Source organism: Equus przewalskii, chromosome 12 (assembly GCF_037783145.1).
Source record: "Equus przewalskii isolate Varuska chromosome 12, EquPr2, whole genome shotgun sequence".
Classification (NCBI taxonomy): domain Eukaryota; kingdom Metazoa; phylum Chordata; class Mammalia; order Perissodactyla; family Equidae; genus Equus; species Equus przewalskii.
Genome location: NC_091842.1, coordinates 33,170,219 through 33,189,410, shown reverse-complemented (window position 1 = coordinate 33,189,410; position 19,192 = coordinate 33,170,219). Strand labels below are relative to the sequence as shown.

Sequence of the window (19,192 nt, the reverse complement as noted above, 5' to 3'; positions counted from 1 at the left end):
CTGCCCAGCCAGGGACAACACACAGCCCCCACGCGCAGCGCTGGCCAGCGTCTGCAGCCGAAGTGTTCCCGCCACGGCGGTGCCAGCAGCTCGGTGCACGAGGAGCCCAGAGGGATGGCGTGTGGCGGGTGGCGGCAGGCACACGGTGCCGTGGCGGGTCCACACACAGACACTGCCAACACAAAGAAGCCGGAGGGCGTGGACACGGGGCAGCGGAGCAGGACAGCTGGGAACAAGGATCTGTTACCTTTGTTTGCGTAGCGTTTCTCTAATTGCACGCTTCTATCGTTGAATCTTTCACAAAGGCTGTGTTTATCCACCAGCTCTGAAACTGCCCCCGAATCAGGACTCCCTCGTCCCGCCCGATCCCAAAGCACCTGCTGGGGCCCCTGAGTCCGGCTCCCTGAGGAGCAGGAGGAGACCCCAGCCCTCCTTTGGGGGTCAGACGGCTCTACCCGCCCAGCTCCACCAGGGCCGTCTCCTCCAGGGTCCTCGCAGTGGCGGTGACCAGACCAGTCTTGGTGGGACTAGGGTCATTCCAGCTCTTTGGCAGAGCCTGAAGGCGGCACTCAGCCACCCCACCCCCGGGACACTGGAAGGCAAAGGGGCGGGGGTGGGTGGGGGACACTGAGGAAAAGGGAGCGCTGGCTCCAGGCCTCTTGAAGGAAAAGGAGAAAGATGTGTTTAATTAACAACACTTAGACGGACTCCCTATGTACAGGCTCTGCTGTAAATCACTTGCTTTAATCCTGAGACACAGAGAGGTTAAGTAACTTGCCTGAGGTCACCCAGCCAGGAGATGGTGGAGCCAGGACTTAACCCTGGAGGGTTCAGCCCCCAGGCCAGGCGCTACCCCCACACTCACAGCTTCTCAAAATGCAAAGCCTGGGCTCCCTCATGAAAACCAGGCCCCAGACGCTGGACCCTCTAGATCCTTCCACACATGCCACCCCAGAGCAGGGCCCGCCCGGCAGCTGGAGGGAAACACGATCACAGCACCAGCTCTGTCCTTCCGTTGGATCCGTGGTTCTCAGCCGGGCCTGTGTGCCCACACGCGGGTGTCCACGCAGGTGTCTGCGTGTGCGTCTCGGGGTTCGTGTGCTTTAGAATCTCAGTGTGTGTGTGTGTGTGCATTCCCATGTCGGTGTGTGTGTGTGTCTGTGTGCATGCACATCCCAGTATATGTGCATGTCCTGGTGCACGTGTCCCCGTGCACATGTGTGCACATGCCTAAGTGTGTCCCAGTGTGTGTGTACATGTGTACTGCCAGAGCATGTGTCCCCGTGTGTGTCCATGCATGTCCCAGGGTGTATATGTACACATGGCCCAGGGTATCCTGGTGTGTATGTGTGTGTCCAGGTGTGGGTGTCCCAGTGTGTGTGGATGTGCATATGTGACATGTCTGTGTGTACATCTACACCCCCAGGATATGTGTGTGAGTCCTGGTGTGTGTGTCTCAGTGTGGGTGCGTGTGCATGTGTCCCCGTGTGGGTGTCATCAGGGTCCATGTGTGTGAGTCCTGGTGCATGTGCATCTCCATGTGTGTTTTCTTTGTGAAAGGAGGGGACACGTGTGGCTTGGACAAGCACCTCCAGTGTTATTCTAGATTTGGCGAATGAAAACACAGCCTGTTTTCTTAATACAGAGGAGGGAAAGGGGCTTGGCTGGGTGGGCAGGGGTTATGAAAAAACGGAGGGAAGCCACTCAGACACCCGGAGGACGACTCCCGTCGCCCCAAGGGCAGGCTAGGGCCACTCGGCTCCGTGGGAGCTGCAGGCCTGGACAGTGGGCCAGCGTGGCCTGGGCCCCGGGAGGGTCCAGACAGTCACAACCCTGTTCCGTGATGGCTGCCCTGGGGGTCTGCCCAGCACCGCCAGCTTCCTCGATTTCACAAGAACCAAAACGCCAGATTTTTATGCAAAAATCCCTAACTTAAACAGTTTTGGTTACATTTCAATTAAAAGTCTGTCTAAAACTTTCCCTTTTTTTTTTTTTTTAATTTTTAAAGATGGACAAAATTATCCGCAAGCCCATGACCATCAGACAAGTGACTTCGGTTTTCCAGGGGCCACTGACGCTCACGCATCCGGCCCCCTTCCCACTCCTTGACTCCAAGCCAACCCTCCCCGAGAGATTACACGGCAAAGCTGGTGAAGAAAACTCCGGAAGCTGCCGGACCTTTGGGAGGGAAACGCCCGCTGGAAAGACGGATGAGCCGGCTTGACCAAACCTAAGACTTCCGCTCTTCAAAGGACACCACTGAGAAAGGAGACGGCCCGGTAAGGAAAGAGAACAAAGTCCGGCACACACATGTACGCACACACGTGTACACACGCACGCATGTACGTGCATGGACAAGTCTCATGGAGAACGTGGGAGAAAGAAACCAGACTCCAGGGTGCACATGAGTCCAGGGGTGTGAATGTCAGAAGCAGGCAAGACTGAGTGATGGCCTTGGGGTCACTGACTGGGAAGGGCACCGGGGAGCCTCCTGGGAGCCAGGAATGTCCCGTATCTCGCTCTGGGGGTGGTTACACGGGCACACACGGGTGTAAAAACGTCAGCCTGGACCCTGGAGTGTAGTGTGGGCTCCTGAATGTGTAGTTTCAAGTGTAATTAAACACACACCCACCAGCCGCAGTGTGGAGCCTGGGCAGGACCCTGGGACAGACAGGACCGCAGTGGGAAAGGGCTGGGGTCTGGCCAGTGCCAGTTTCTTAGCTGTAACAAAGACATCCTGGTGATGGGAGATGCTAATAATGGGGGAGGCTGGGGGCGGGGTATTCAGGAAGAATCTGTACTGTCTTTGCAACTTCTCTAGCGTGTGCTCACCCCCACCCACTGCTGGTGACCTCTGATCCCTGGCCGCTACCAGTCTGGGACGACAGGGTAAGGAATGATAAGTGACAGCACCCCCAGGGAAGCAAGGACATGCCCTGTAGTCCAAGGGAAGGGGAGAGAGCTGTGTCCCCCTGGGCAAGCTCCTCAGCCTCCTTGGGCCTCAGTTTCCCCATCTGTAAGATGGGAGTAATAAGAGCACCTACTTCGTAGAGGCATCTCGAGGGTTAAACAAGGTTCCAGGTGTTGTCAGAAATCCTCAGCCCGGTTTCCCACGCCTTCCTAACCTCAGGACTCATTAAATATGTTTGTTTACAATAACGACAACAGCTCCGACTCCGTGCCAGACACCCAGAGAACTGCCTTGCCTGCAGCATCTCATTCCTCACCACGAGCCTAGTGGGGAGGCACTGTTCCCTCCCCATCTTCCAGATCATAAAACAGGCTCAGAGAGGTTGAGTCACTCGCCCAGGATCACACAGCTGGGAGGCACATTGCTGAGACTCAACCCCAGGTCTCTCTGACCAGCCTCCACTGGCCCCACAAGGGGCTGGCACAAAGTCTAGATGAGCGCAGGTCAGCCGCCACACGGGGAAGGGACAACACGGGGGCTGGGGTGGGGTGCAGGGGCTCACCAGCAGCATGTGGACCATGGCATCCGTGGGCTGCGGGATGAAGGCCAGCGACCAGAGCCACGCCTCCACCTCGTCTGCCTCCACCTCCCCCGCCGCGATGAGCTCCACCATGAGACCCACGCAGGGCTCGGTGCCACAGGAGGGCAGGGCGTCCACCAGCGGCTGCCTGAGGTCACGAGAGGCCCGAGGGACGTCACCCACATGTCCTGAGCGCCTTCCGCCCCCTCTCGCGGCAGCCTCGGGTCAGCCCGGGAGCAATCTGAGGCTCAGAGAGGCACAGCAGGGATGTGTCCACACTCACACACCTCGGGGGGTGGGCCGAGCTGAGCCTGGGTTCTCAGGGCCCAGGGGACCCCAGTAGCCCAGTCTCAACTCCTGCCACTCTGCCCACCCAGGAAAACGGCGGATTTGGGACACGTGAGTCCCTGCCCACAGCTCTGCTGAAACCCAGCCCAGGCCCCGAGCAGGGCCGACAACCCTCTGCCCTGAACAGGAACCCACAACTGGCAAGTTGCCTCTAGTGAAAACCTCCCACGCTCTCTGCAGGATGTATCTTTTTCTTCTCTTTTTCTTTTTTGCAGGGGAAGAGATGGCAGCAAAGTTGAAAAGCTCAGTAAGGTTTTCGACCTTTGTACCACGGTGGGTCTGAACAGAGAAATGATGAGCAAACACCAGGGTCCCGAGGCCACAGTGGGAATCGGAGGCCCCTGCAGCTGGGGCCACACGAGCCAGCGGGGCTAAAGAGACAGGTGGACTGGGCTCCTCAACCCGTCAGCCCCGATGAGTCGGCCACGGACCCCACCTTCATCCCGACCCTCACCATCTGCCCATGAACAGTCTCCAGCCCCAATTTGCTGATCCGTAAAACAGGCACGCTGATGACTGGACCGGCCCCAGGATGCCCGGGGGTCCCCAGGAACACACAGGCCACGTCGTCTGAGCAACGTCCTGCTGTGGCTCCCATCCCCTCGCCCTCATATTTCCTCTCATTTCCTTACAGATTTGGACCCTGGGGGACCAGGCTCTGGGCAGTGGCAGAGGAAGACATGAGGGCAACAGACTCTATCAGGAGAGTCAGACCTCTTGGAAACTTCTAGATTTAGGAAGGGCCTCCCCACCTCTCTGACTCCCCAGCGACAGGCGAGACACAGGGGCTTGTGGGAAAATGCAGACGGACAAGGAGGGTGTGTCACCAGGGCAAGAGGCAGCTCCTTAAGACAGGGAGGCCCCTCCCTACATCAAACATAATGAAAATGTCCCCAAATCAAATAATTTACAATTAAGCCCATAAGAATTGGATGGAGCAGCACAGGCCGCCTGGGTTCAAATTCCAGCTCTGCTGTGTGACTTTGGGCAAGTTTCCTAACTGCTCTGTGCCTCGATTGCCTTCTGTAACCCTAAGGTAGAAATACTAAAACCACCTACCCCCCAGGGTCCTTGTGAGGATTAAAGGAGCCATTATGGACAAAGGGCTCAAAAAGGATCTTTGCATTAGCTATTATGTTTAGCAGTCATTCAATTAAACATTGGGTAATGCTGATTTTGCAGGGGTTTTTCCTTTCCGATTTCAGAGCTGATAAAATATTTTTCAGGTCTCAAAATATTTATAAGAGCCTTGAAAAGCTCACAGGCCTGAAGTTGCATCTCCGGGGCCTGGTAAGTGAGGGGCTGGACTCTGAGACGGAACCCCGAGCTCTCCCTGCCCCCCGCACAGCCCTGAGCCCTTGGTGCTGGTTTCTTGGAGGTTCCCCTCCATGCCGCCCGGGTCTCTCTGCACCCCTTGCTGGCCCCACATTTAGCAGGGTCACAGGGGGTGGATCCCAGCCTTGCCCCACACCCCCACCCCCTCAGAAGGGTACCGGGCGCATTGGAATGTTAATTCCAGCTCTCACACGAGCATCCCCGTCTGAGGGAGAGAACAATGGCCGTCTTTATACCCCAGGCCCCTCAGCTTCTAGACTCCAAGAAGGCCTGGGCCCCCGTGGGAACCTCCGAGCTCCCCACTTAATCGCCTTCCTGGCAGATGTCCCCAGACTGTAGGACTAGCCAGTATCACGGGGATGAAATGAGACATCAGCCTCCACCCTTCAATGAGGACATGGGAAGAGACCACCCAGCCCCACCGGGACCCCCAGCCAGCTCCCAGTCCAGCCCTGTCCGACCCGGGGAGGGCCCCTTACCAGTTGCCGTGGCATTTAAAGGAAGAATGTCGCCAGAGTTCCATCAGCGCTTCCAGGGTGAGGCCCTGGAGCTGGGACACCAGAGTCAGGAGCAGCTCTGCGGCCTGGGGGTCAGAGGGGGCAGCGTGAGAGGCCCAGCAGCGTGGGGGCCCCAGGGTCATCGCGTCCATCCCCCCGCCTCCAGACACGGCTGCAGGGGAAGCAGGAGGGAGGCTGGGAGCTTCGCCCTAAGGTGCCACAGACGCGGAGAGATGGGGCCACAGGTCTGGGCTGCTCCCCGCTGAGTCCCAAGCCCCGTTAGGCACCTGCTAGGGGCCAGGGCTGCGCTGGGGGCCAGAGGTGTGGTGGGGAGACGCAGACACGGCATGTGCAGTCGAGGCCTTCCCGCTCTAATAAAAGCAGCACAAACATTCACCGTGATTCTAATCTAATTATCACAACGCGTCTTAGCACAGTTCACACGGTTAGCGAGGTGGCTGTCTTTCCCAATAATTTTAATGAAAAAACATGCAGACGCTTCGCAGAATCGCACATCAATGGCTCGCAATTTTAGTCCTTTGTCTGCAGGCCTGACCAGCACAGTCGCCAGGTGTCCAAAAACTCACCAAGAAATCAAGGGCTCGGCTCAGAGCCCGCCCCCCTCGGGTTTGGAGAGAACCGGGCTTTGGGACACCGGTGCCCCTTCCGTCTCAGGCTCCTTGCCTCGGCCTGAACCCAAAGCCACAGAAAGTGCCACCAAGTGCTGGATTCCCGCTGGCAGTCCCCACGCGTCCGGGCTGGGCCAAGGCCAGGCCTGAAGCCCCTCTTCCTCCCACTGTCCCCAGCCAGGGGTCCGCGGGTGCTGGCACTGCGTGCCTGGCCTTGGGCCTCCTCTGCCCTGAGCCGTGGGGACTGAGTACCCACACACACAGCTTGACCTCAGCAAGATGCCCCTCTCTGGCCAGCTTGGCCCACCCACGCCTCCGCCAGGGTCCGGGCAGCATTCCCACAATGTGGCTTCTGTTGGTGAAGCTGTGGTGACCCTGAGCTCTGCCTTTACTCCCGGTGCAGGACACACAAGCCAGCCCCTTGTGCCGGCTGACCGCTGTTGGCCTCGAAGACTCTCTGTCGACCCCATTTGGGGTGGTTCCCCTGGGGAATCTGGTTCCAGGCCCGCCACCTGCCTTTGGGACGGGCTCAGCTCCATCTCCCTCCGGCTAGTGGCTGCCGTTCCCCCGCGAGTCCCTGGGTGCAGACACGTGTGCTTTTAAGAGCTCTGGCAATGTGCACACCCTGTGCCTGGCTGGGGAGGGCCGGGCGTCCTCCCTGGAGCTCTCCTGCTGCTCCCTCCGGCCACACGCGTTGGCTTCGGGACCAGCTTTCCAGAGCCAGGCACGGCAGGAGGACACCGGAGGCTCATCCTGGTTTCCCCTCCAGCAGGAAGAGGAGACATTCAAAAGGAGAAAAGAGGCGGGGACTTGAAGGAAGGGGACCAAGAGAAATAAGTCCTAGGGACGTGACGGATGCACAATGAGCGTAGGTACCACTGCTGGACGATACAGAGGAAAGCCGCTAAGAGCAAACCCTGAGTTCTCATCAAAAAGACAAGGAGAGAGAGGCTGGAGCCAGGAAGGCTGTGGGGCGGAAGAAAGAGCGCGTAAGGCTCCCGCCCCCCGAGTGAGAAGCCCGTCACCTCCATCGCCACTAACAACAACGACGGGCAATGATAATAATAACAACAGCAGCAAGCACAATACCGCCACTGGTTCCTTAGTGGGCGCCTTGTTCCAAGCACGTCTCAGACATCGCCTCTCGTGACCCTCACACACCCCACGAGGAGCGGCTGTCACCACCCCCACTCGACAGAGAAGGAAGGTGACACTGGGAGCACATCCGTCAGGGGCCAGCGGCCTCCCGGCGACTAAGCGGCAGGGTCGAGACTGGAACCCAGGCTGTGCAGCTCCTAGACCCACACTCTGAACCAGCGTCCCACACTCAAGGGCATAAGCAAGAGAGAAAGCCCCGACGTGTAGCGTTTGCCAATTTCCACGCTGTAGACACGCCCAGCACGGCCCATTTCCAGGGTCCGCGTGCTGTCACCGAGCACAGAGCTGGGAAGAGCAATGCAGAAGCATATCATGGGTTGGATTCCCACCAAGCAGCCACAGTAAATACAACAACCTCGAGGGCAGAGATAACAGTAACGTGGAGTAAAGTGACCAGGTACTGACTAGCAAGGGTGTCAACTCGCCACCTGGGTTTCTAGGATGATTCATTTTAATGGTAACATGGGATAATTTCATTGTTAGCAATGTCTGTGTTTAACAACCAGCCTGCAGGACTCCTGGAAATCTAGCCATCAGCTCTGGCTCACCGCTGTCTACACCGTCTCTAAAACGCTTGGCTGTACACAGTCGGCGTTTAATAAATGCCTGTGACTTGGGTTCTCTATTCTTAGAATATCGGATGGTGGTCATGAGCTGGGCCCCCTCTGGGGCGTCCTCCCTGGCAGCCCCGGAGGTGTGGGGTCTACCCAGATGGATCACCTGCTCCTCTCCCAGCCTTCTTTCTCCTTCCCTCAATTGATGCCCTTGGCCACCCCAGCTCACGGCGCCCCCGCCCACCCACCCCCGTGTCGAAACTCTGGGCCCCTCTGTGGAGGTCAGGCTGGGGAATTTGCTGTCTACTGAGCACTGAGTCCTGCTTTTGTTTCCAGACTGGAAACCAACCTTGTCTCCTGCCCACCAACAACGAGAAGGGTGGAGGCGTTCCCAGCTGAAGGCCAGGGTCGGTCCCCCGGGCAACCAGGCGGGCCCTCAGCCCTCCGGGGGGCCCAGGAGCTGCTTGATGTGCACTGAGACATCCCACAAAAGCCACTTTCAGGAGCAAGGTCCTCAGCAATCCACCCCCAGCCCAGGGGACCTCCGTGGCGGGAACAATTGACTTCCTTTTCATGCTATAAATACAGGACAGCTGCCCTGTGCTCTCTGGGGCTGGCACTGCCAGTCTCCAGAGGGGAGACACAGGCCCACAGCACGCCCTGCACTGAGCCGCCTCTGCCAGGGGAAACGCCGTCAGGGGGTCAGAGGTGCTCCGGGGGCCTGACGAGAGGAAGCGGGCCTGTCCTGTGGCTTCCCAGCATTTCACGAGGTTGGGTAGGGCAATGGTTAGAACACAGGCCGTAGATCAGTTCCCAACATCTGGCAACATCTGGAGACACTTTGGGTTGTCACAACCGGGTTGGGGGGGGATGCTGGCATCGAGTGAGCAGAGGCCAGGCATGCCGCTGAATATCCTGCAATGCACAGGACAACCTCGGCAATAAAGAATGATCTGGCCCGGGGGGACGCCACTGCCAGGATGAGAAACCCTGCGAGGGGCCAGGCTGCCCCAGTTTACAGCCAGTTCTGTCACATACTAGCTGGTGGCTTGGAGCACATTTCCCAAAGCCGGGAAACCTCCATTTCATCATCTGTAAAATGAGGATGATGCTACGAATTTTACTGAGAGGACTCCATAACACAAGTGAGGCTCTTAGCTTATTGCCTGGGCACACCGTAAGTGCTCAATAAAATTGTGGTGGGCTGAGTGGCGGCCCCTGAAAGATACATCCACGTCCCAGCTCCCAGAACCTGTGAAGGTGGCCCTTATTTGGATAAAGAGGTCTTTGCAGATGTAATTAAGACTCTGGAGACGAGAGCATCCTGCATGATCTGGGTGGGTCCCAAGCCAATGACAGGCGTCCTTATGAGAGAGAGAAGAGAAGGTAGTGTGAAGATGGATGGGACACGGGAGCACGCGGCCACAAGCCCAGGGATGCTGATGGTCACCGGAAGCTGGGAGAGGTGAGGAATGGTCTTCCCCGGAACCCCTGGAGGGAGCCTGCCCGGCGGCACCTTGATTTTGGACTTCTGGTCTCCAGAAGTCTGCGAGAATAAATATCTATGGGTTTGTTTTTTTTTTTTGAGGAAGATCAGCCCTGAGCTAACATCTGCTGCCAATCCTCCTCTTTTTGCTGAGGAAGACTGGCCCTGAGCTAACATCTGTGCCCATCTTCCTCTACTTTATACGTGGGACGCCTGACACAGCGTGGTGTGCCAAGCGGTGCCATGTCCGCACCCGGGATCTGAACCAGCGAACCCCGGGCCACCAAAGTGGAACGTGCACACTTAACCACTGCGCCACTGGGCCAGCCCCAATATCTATGGTTTTAAGCACACGGTTTGTGGTCATTTGTTAGGACAGCCCTGAGAAACTAACGTAACAATGTATCTAGTGTTATTATTACTATGGTACAGCCCAGCTCAACGTGAGAGAGCGTCCACACTCTTCCACAAGCCTGTACTGAGCTCAGCGCGTTCCCCCGCTGGGTGTAACGGGGATGAAGGCAGCCTGGGACCCTGGCTCTCGGGATGGGGAGGCGGAAACAGAGAGTAAACAGGAGAGCACGTCAGCTTGTGGTTATCCACAAAAGAAAAGAAAACCAGAGTGACGAGGCAGAGAGGGTCGGAGCCAGGTGGCCGCTTGATGGTCGGGGCAGGGCCCTCCGGGAAGGGACACTGGGGCACGCGCCGTGGCCTCCCTCCGCTGACCACCCCCCAGAGCCACATGCTGACACCACATCTCCTCCAGGTCTTTATTCAACGTCACCTCCTCAGGACAGCCTTACTGGGCCGTCCATCATTTAAAACTGCCTCCCGCGCCAGCCCCACCCGCTCCCTCACCCCCGCTTCCCTGCCTTGTCTCCTTAGCCCTCTGGACTCAGGACATTCAGTTCACCCACATTTCTGGGCGTCCCTGCTAAGTGCCCCAGGTGACCCTGTTTCCTGCAGTCAAGCAGGACACGGGGGGTCTGCGCCATCTCAGCCCAGACCCCCAGAAACCGAGGCGGACTAACCCCAGCCTGGATGCCTCAGATCTCTACGTGCCTGGAATGTTCTGGAAGTCATCCTGACCAGCTGGCCCCTGCTGGTCCTCACTGCCTATCTCCAGCGGGGCTGGCCTGCCTCTCCGCGAACACACCCACACGGTCCAGATTCAGGACTCGGCCCGGGCAAACCTTGCTTTCAGAGGGCTCCTGTCCCCCTTCCCAAGGGACCCCCCCACGTCTCAACTCCAACGTCCTCGGCTTTAGAGCCCTGGTCTAAAGTGCTCAAACGGCCACACCCTGCTCTGTTCTCCTCACGGCGCTCAGGACAGCTGCAATCCGCGCTCGCCTGCCGTGGCTACCGTCCATCCTCCCTCCACCAGCTTTCATGCCATGTGCCAGCGGGCACTGCATCCATCTCGTTCATCAGAAGGGCCGAGGATGGTGCCAGATCCCACAGGAAGCCCCTCGCCTTGCTGAACAGAGAGTTCACAGCCTGGGTGGACCAGCCAGCATGGGCCCTGGGCTACGGGACCTCCACATCACGGCCACCCCTTGCCTCTAAAGGGCTGGGAGTTCCAGAGGCCTGGGCCCCGTCTTCCTGACTTGGTTGGGACTTGGTGAGAAGTCTTCAGTGCTGAGGCCTGGATGTGGCTAGAGATTTCCCGACAGATCTCTGGGACAGGCCACATTCAGAAGGTTAGACTGGGCCCCAACAGGACTGCCCATAACAGCAGATGAGAAAAAGGCCTCCTCTTTGCTCACATCCAGCCTGCACTGGGGCACAAGGCCCGGCACACACCAGCTAGACTTCTTACTCTTCTTTGCTTTCGCAACCAGACACGGTTGTGCAGTGCGTGACCTGCTCAACTGTACACAGCACCTTGATACTGAACATCTGGGAGAGTGGGTCATAAAGGATCTGGGCAGGAAGAAGAGGGGATCCCAGGGACCCAGGCCCAGGGCAGACTAGCCTGGGGCTGGAGAAGCTGCTTACCTCAAAGCTGGTGGTCTGAGCCAGGCACAGCTTCCTCAAGGATGCAGCCGCTGCGGCCACCGTGGCCTGGGGCAACGTCTCCTCCCATTCGTACAACAGGCTGCTCGGGGTTAATTCTCCATCCTCTGGATCTGAGACTGGAAGCGCTGGATGGGGATGACCACATGAGGGAACACCCGAGTGAGCCAGACGGCCCCCTGGGAGCTGCCCCACTTCCCGCTGACGCTGCCCTTGACGTGCTTCAGGCAGCAGGCGAGCGGGACACGCATGAGGAAAATCACGGCAGCACCGCTGCTCACAGTGAAAGATGGGAAACAACCCATGTGCCCATCAGTGGGGGATGGCCAAATAAGCCATGAGGATGTTCACTTTCCCCGACTCCCCAAACCACCCGTCCCCTAGCCTCAGTGCTCCTTACAAAGGGCTGTGCCTTCCAGATGCTGTCCAACACGGGCCGGCTGCCCCCAGGTCAGGGCACTCACCCTGTGTCTGTCTATCTCCACGCAGGTGCACACGGTCATCCACCTGTTCCTTAGACCTCTCCTTAGCCCTGGGCACCTGGGACTGGGAGGGGGGGGCCACTCCTGCCCCAGGGCCTTTGCACTCGCTGTTTTCTCCCTGGATGCTCTTTCCCACATCTTCCCACAGCCAGCCCCTTTCACCCTTCAGCAAAAACCTCCCTTCCTCAGAGAGGTCCTCTTGACCCTGCTGTCACTTGCCATCACATGGCTGCTTAATTTCACTCGTACCACGTATCAACAGCTCCAACCACCTGGTCCACATTTTTGCCTCCCCCATGAGAGTGTCGGCCTCAGAGCAACAGGGATCAATGGAATCTGCTGTGGTCGCAGCTCTATCCCCAGGGTGTGGGCAAGGCCTGGGTCACAGGCGCCCAGACACACGTCAGCAATTGGCGTGACCAGGAGCACATTCCCAGAGATCCGGGGAAGGTCTTCAGATCTGGGGAGAAGCCTCCGACAAACGCTGGGAGCCAGGCGATCCATGCCCACAGAGGACAGCCCAGGAAGAAAGGGCTAGAGCAAGCCAGGGCTGTCTGTGCCAAGTGCCAAATTTACAGAAAGGATAAGACTCCTTTCCGAGAGTGTTTTTGGAAATTCAGGCCCTACAGAGAAGGGGGACAGGGGACGTGGACCAGAGTTTACAGATGCCACAAGCCAGGCCCTGTGCCAACAGCTTTCACCATTTCCTCTAGTCCTCCCCATAACCTCCGGGGTAAGGATTGGTATACTCCTATATTTACAGCTAGGGAAACTGAGGCACAGAGAGAAGCCAGTGGCCCAAGTCACACACCACAAAGTCAGGACTGAAATCCAGTTCTGATTCCAAAGCCCTCTTAAGACTGACAGAGAGGACACGGAAAGTTCACCCAGATGAGGAGAGATTATTCGGCAATAAAAAGAATAAAGTCTGACACGTGTAACGACATGGACAAAGCCTGAAAACACGACGCTCAGTAAAGAAGCCAGACACAAAGGTCACAGACTGGATAACTCTATTTACGTGAAATGTCCACAATGGGCACATGCACGGAGGCAGAATGTATATCAGTGGTTACCTAGGGCTGGGGGGCAGGGGCGGGCGAGGATTGGGGGTGACAGCTGACGAGTGCAAGGTTTCTTTTTGGGTGTGACAGAAATGTTCTAAAGTTGATTGCAATGATCGGTGTAAAACTCTGAATATCCTAGAAGCCAGAGAATTGTTCTCTTTAAATGGGTGAATTGTATGGGATGTGAAATATATTTCAATAAAGCTGTTTAAAAAAAAAAAAAGATGAGGGGCCGTCCCGGTGGCACAGCGGTTAGGTGCGCACGTTCCGCTTCGACGGCTCCAGGTTCGCCGGTTTGGATCCCGCGTGCGGACATGGCACCGCTTGGTACACCATGCTGTGGTAGGTGTCCCACATATAAAGTAGAGGAAGATGGGCACGGAAGTTAGGTCAGGGCCAGTCTTCCTCAGCAAAAAGAGGAGGATTGGCAGCAGATGTTAGCTCAGGGCTAATCTTCTTCTTCTTCAAAAAAAAAAAGATGAAAAGTTCATTCGACTCGAGGGGGAGGCACCAGGTCCCAACAAGACTAGAGGCCCCGGTCACTGGCGGTGTCTGTGCCGGAGGAGGCTGGGAGCAGGGTCTTAGCCGCCATCCATGGAGCCAGAGGGAAGCTGGGGAGCCCCGGGACTTCAGTCGCCACCTGCTGGGCTGTCCTCGGGTGGTGAGGGGGCCCATCCCGGGAGGCAAACGCCATCCCCAGCCTGGGCTGTAGGACGGACCCGGGCGCTCAGATCCCAGCTCTGCCTCTCACAAGCTGTGTGACCTTGGACAAGTCATTTCACCTCCCGGAGCCCCAGTTTCCGTGTTTGAAAAATGTAACTAAGAACAGTACCTTCCCAACGGGGTGATGATGAGAACGAAACGAAAGAACCCCCTAAAGCACTCACGACGGCTCCTGGCCCACAAGAAATCCTTCCAAAATGTCAGCGACAGGAAATAACCAGTCTCAGATCAATATTCAAGGGACTAGCTGTTTCTCAATCCTGGAAAAAGCTCTCTTCCCCTCAGACGCACACCTTGCTTGTTTCTTTCCAGCAAAACTGTTGGAGAAAGCCAAGCCCCAAGGAACGCTACGTGTTGGCAGGAACTTTCCAGAAAATCAGGAAACCTGATCCCCAAAATGGTCAGGCTGAGGGGTCATCAGAGGTAAGGCGAATTGTCCCACAAAAGCTGGGACCAGAAGATGCCATCTCCACGGAGAACACTCAGGGAGAGGGACAAGGCCAGGCCTGAGTGTCTGAGGCAGCAGAGACTTCCAGAGAAAGTTCTAGAACAAGAGGCTGACTCTCCTGACCACAGCCGTTCTCAGAAAAGCTTCAAGGGTGTGACAACAGGGACAGAGCGATGGAGCCTCGGCCTGATTGAGGCTCCTCGAGGGGTCCCCCCACTCGCCCCCGGTCACCTGCCACAGCCGGATCCGGGGGCACCTCCTGCAGCAGGGTGAGTGAGGCAAGGGTCCACATCTGCACGGCTCTCGCCTTCTCGGAGAGCGGCCCCACGGCGTCCAGCTCTTCGCAGGAGGCCTCCCGCAGCACGCCGGCCTGGAAACGCTGCAGGCAGCTCAGGCGGGAGGCCAGGCCGGCCTGCGGACCATGCTGGGGAGAGACAGCGGCTCAGGCCAGGCCCGGCTGTGACGGAACCCGGCCGGGGCCCCTGAAACTGGCAGTGAGGGCTGGACAGGGGGCTACATCAGAGGACCCCTCCACCTGGATTGCGGCAACAGCAGCCCGGACGAAGGCTGATGGAGAGAAGGACAGGAGAGCAAGAAGGGCCGGCCAACTGGAACCCCAAGGAGAGCAAGCGAGCCTCAGTGTGAAAACGAAGCACACCAGAGTGGGTACAGCGGGCAGCAGCCCCCAGATGCAGACTCTGTGTGGCAGCACTTAAGGCTAACAAGGCCACCTCTCATCCTTGTCCAGACATGCACGACTTACAGAACCCTGTCATCTGCAGGACGCCGGACTGGAGGGGGAGGGGAGGGAAGGGGAGAGGAGTGGGGAGGAGGCGGAGGCGCTTACCGCTGGCAGGGGCAGGGCCTGGGAGCGCAGGGAGGAGCGCGCCCTGCGCAGGGAGCACCGCGCCAGATCCTTGGTCTTGCGCAGCGTGGCGCCACGTTGCTCGTACGTGGTGGGACACCTGCCCAGGACATCCACCTGGGCGAGTGAACGGGACCCAGTGAGCCCCTGCTCCTCCCCTGCCCTCCGCCCCCCTCCAGGCTCCTGGCCTCACCTCGTCTGTGGTCTGGTGGCCGGGGGTGCCGGGGTGACCCTGGACCAGGCTCAGCACCGCACGCTTCACGTTCAGCGCCCAGCACGGCTCGGCACGGTGGGGACACAGGTGGGCCACACGCCCGGCGCGCAGAACGAAGCGGAGCGGGACGCGGCCCAGGGCGGCACTGCGGGTGGGTGGGCGTCAGGCGGGCCCCTCCCGGGCCCCAGGCCGCATCCCTACCCATCTTGCGCCACCCGCTCCTACAGATCAGCCCACATCAGAAGCCCCCCAGGGTACCTCCACATCCCCCATATGGCCTTGCTTCCCTTCTGGGCTGGGCTCTCCAGCAACTGCTGAATCAAACACAACGGCCGCCAAGGCTTTGCTCAAAGCTACCCCCAGTCTTGTGGCCCCTCGGACAAAAGGTACATGTTTGTGACCCCCCCCCTACAGCCATGAAATCGTAGAAAGCTCAGCTTCCAGGGGCTCCCTGGTCCCAAAGCTTCTCATTTTCCCAGCCCACCAGCGAGATATTTAGCAAGCCCCTGCCCACGTCCCAGATGAGGACCCTGAGGCTGCGAGCAGGAAAGTGACTTGCACAGGGCTGCGGCTGGGATTCAAACCCAGGCAGCCTGGCCCTAGCGTCAGGGGGCTCAGAAACCCTGAGCTGTAAGTGACTTGAGATGCGCCCTGGTGCAGACAAGGAAACGAGGCCCAGAGAGGGGGAGCCACTGGAAGGGATCACACAGCAAGTCGGGGAGGAGCTGGGACCAGAATTCAGCCCAGGGCTCCTCCCGCCACGCCTCACCTGGCAGGAAGGTGCCTGTGTCTGACATCTGCCCAGAGAGGGGCTCGGGGATGCGGGGGAATGAGGGATAATGGAGTCCCCATGTTTGTGCATGGGGGGTTGGGGGACCACTAAGACCCCAACCCCCCCGCCCCCCCAGGCTGTCAGCAAGGCAGAACCTTGAGGGATCAAAGACCCTACTTGTACGTCTCCAGGAGGTCACGGCCCCCTCTCCAGCTCCAACGGGGGTCTGGGGCCTTCTGGAGGCAGCCCCTGGGTCTCAGGCCTTGCTCCAGAGAGAAATGCCAATGGTGCCCGCCCCTTCCAGAATAGCAAGTGTCACTCTGGCCTCAAGGAGCTGACAGCCCCCCACCCACTGACTTCGCATTTCTGATGAGGAGCTCAGGGACAATAGCCCTCGCTGCCCCGGGGAGGGGACCATGGACCACATAAGCCTTTCAGCGGATCCGCCCGCCCCTTGGCCGGCATCGCCCATCCCTGTATCCTTGCACAAAGGCTTTATTTTTTATCAACCGAATTTGCAATAAAAAAGGAAGAGGACTCTGCAGAGACGGGTTTGTCTGCAGGCTGGTGGCTGGACAGATCGCGGAGGCCACTGAGGCCACTGTCGGAGCGTCCTGGGAAACGAGCCCGTGGGAGAATTCCAGGCTTGCCTGGGTCACCAAAGCCGGGCTTAGCTTGGGCAGGGAGAGGCCATGAGTCTCCAGGAAAAGCCCCATCTGGGCAGAGAGGGGGAGGGGAGAGGGGCAGGCCTCAGAGGCAGCCCAGTGTCTTCCAGAATGTTCTCAAGGATGAGTCCAGAGGGTGCTTGGCTGGTATAAAATCTGGGCATGTTGGGGGGTGACAGGCAGGGGACACAGGGGCGAGTTCCTTTCACAGGTAAGGCAAGGCCACCTGAGGCTCTTCGGAGTCACTCAAGCCTCCTGCGCCAGGACACCCCCAAGTCGTCCTCATCAGTGGTCTCGTCTGGGGGGCTTAGCAAGGTCAAAACACACCGATGGAGCCCTCTGTGAACTTCAGCCCAAAATGGCATCTCTCCTCTGCAGGGGCTCCCCCTCACTGGGCTCCCCCAATCTAACCTGGCGCACCCAGCGCCCAGCAACCATCCGGAGAGGGGACAGGGCTCACAGGTCCGTCAGGGGCAAGGCCCAGTCAAGGCCAGCGCCTTACCTCAAACGCTCTGACTCCTTCAGGACTTCCACCTTGGCCCCCAGGACGGACGTCACCTGGACGTCTTGGAGCTGAAGCAAAAAGTGCCATTGAGTTGGTGACCCCCCAGGACATCCCGGGACCTCTTCATCACCCCCCGTCCCCTAAGCAGTTCTGGGGCCCCAGGTTAGGGTCGCTCCCTTGCACTGAAGGTTCTAGTTCCTGCGTGCTGGATGCCGAGTACATCGAGGGGTAATAAATGAACCAGCCAGGCACCTGCCGCTCCCTGCTGCATGTTCTGGAAGGTCCGGTTAGCTTCTCATTTGGCCCAAAAGGCCCTGGAAGTTTGGGTGAGAGATTCTCATGACTATACAGTATAAACGAAAATGTTAGGATTGCAAAGCAAATAAAAAAGGCTTTGCCCATCATGAATGAGTAGGACGTCCCAGGGTCACCGCGGTTACGTGTGAGTGTGTAAGCACTTATTGCAAAAGAAGACGGGCTTTCCAAGGATGAAAAATAAAACCACCCTAAAACCTGCCTCCCAAACAAGACCAATTTCACACTTTTTTAATAGACTATTTTTAGAGCTGTTTTAGGTTCATAGCAATGTCGAGGGGGAGTACAGAGATTTCCCTACGCGCCTGCTCCCGCACACGCAGCCTCCCCGTCATCACCATCCCCACCACGGGGGGACATTGGCTACCATCAATGAGCCTACGCCGACCCATCGCTACCACCCAGGGTCCGAAGTTTACACCAGGGTTCACTCCTGGTGTGGCGCCTTCCGTGGGTCTGGACAAGTGTGGGGTGACGTGTGTCCATCATGACAGCGTCAGACGGAATAGCTTCACCAGCCTATGATTTCACTTTCTCAAGGTATCTAATCCTCATTCAGTTTGCTTCAAACCCAATTCTTCTGTCTCCTCAAAACCAGCTCCCCTCCCATCCCCAACAGAGGGCCTGCCATCTCCCCGTCACCCAGGCTTGAGATCTTGGGGTGAAGTGCAGTGCCACTGGGCCCCAAGATGACGCCTCAGCCACGTCACCGATACCACCTGCTTGAAAGCATTTCGTTATAACTGTATTCCATATGTTCAAAAAGATAACTAGGGACATGGAAGATATACAAAAACCCACTGAACCGTATACTTAAAAATGGTTAAAAAGGGGGCCGGCCCCATAGCCGAGTGGTTGGGTTCCCACACTCTGCTTTGGTGGCCTGGGGTTCACCTGTTCAGATCCTGGACACGGGCCTGCACACGCCTCACCAAGCCATGCTGAGGCAGCATCTCACAAGGAAGAACCAGAATAACCTGCAACTAGGATATACAACTATACGCTGGGGCTTTGGGGAGAAAAACAAAAGAGGAACGCTGGCAAGAGATGTTAGCTCAGGGCCAATCTTCCTCACCAAAAAAAAAAAAAAAGGTAAATTTTATATTATGTGTTTTTTACCATAATTAAAAAATAAAAATATTTTCCTTTAAAAAAGAAAAATAAAGTTCTGATACAGGCTACAATGTGGATGCACCTTGAAGACGTTATATTAAGTGAAAGAAGCCAGTCACAGAAGGTCACAAACTCATAGTGACACGTGATTGCACTTATCTGAAGTGCCTAGAATAGGCAAAGTCACAGAGACAGAAAGTGGAATAGAGGTTTCCGGGGGCAGGGAGAGGGGAGGGATGGTGGGTACAGTCCTTCTGTTTAGGATGATGAGAAAGTTCCGGACCTGGACAGTGGTGATGGTCCCACAACGTTGGGAATGTGCTTATAGCCACTGACTTGTAGCCTTGAAACGGTTAAAATGGTCAATTCTATATTATGTATATTTTTTGACAATAAAAAAAAATCAAAAAAGAAAAAGAAGCCAGATACAAAAGAGAATGGCCTGTATATTCCATTAAAGAGAAGCTCGAAGACAGACGAAGCTCGTCTATGGGGCTAGTGGTCAGCTA

The 19,192-nt window shown here is 57.3% G+C and overlaps 1 protein-coding gene across 1 annotated transcript in view; it reads right to left on the bottom strand.

Annotated features, from left to right (window-relative positions):
• Positions 1-19,192, bottom strand: part of LOC103557151 (uncharacterized) — a 138,110-nt gene that overhangs the window by 112,279 nt on the left and 6,639 nt on the right. Inside the window, exons 4-11 of the mRNA XM_070566749.1 lie at positions 17,253-17,323; positions 15,293-15,458; positions 15,082-15,216; positions 14,473-14,646; positions 11,885-11,894; positions 11,497-11,633; positions 5,654-5,757; positions 3,474-3,639 (exon numbers count right to left, since the gene is read on the bottom strand). Of these exons, the coding sequence (XP_070422850.1) occupies positions 3,474-3,639; positions 5,654-5,757; positions 11,497-11,633; positions 11,885-11,894; positions 14,473-14,646; positions 15,082-15,216; positions 15,293-15,458; positions 17,253-17,323 (963 nt within the window). The remainder of the gene's footprint in view (positions 1-3,473; positions 3,640-5,653; positions 5,758-11,496; positions 11,634-11,884; positions 11,895-14,472; positions 14,647-15,081; positions 15,217-15,292; positions 15,459-17,252; positions 17,324-19,192) is intronic.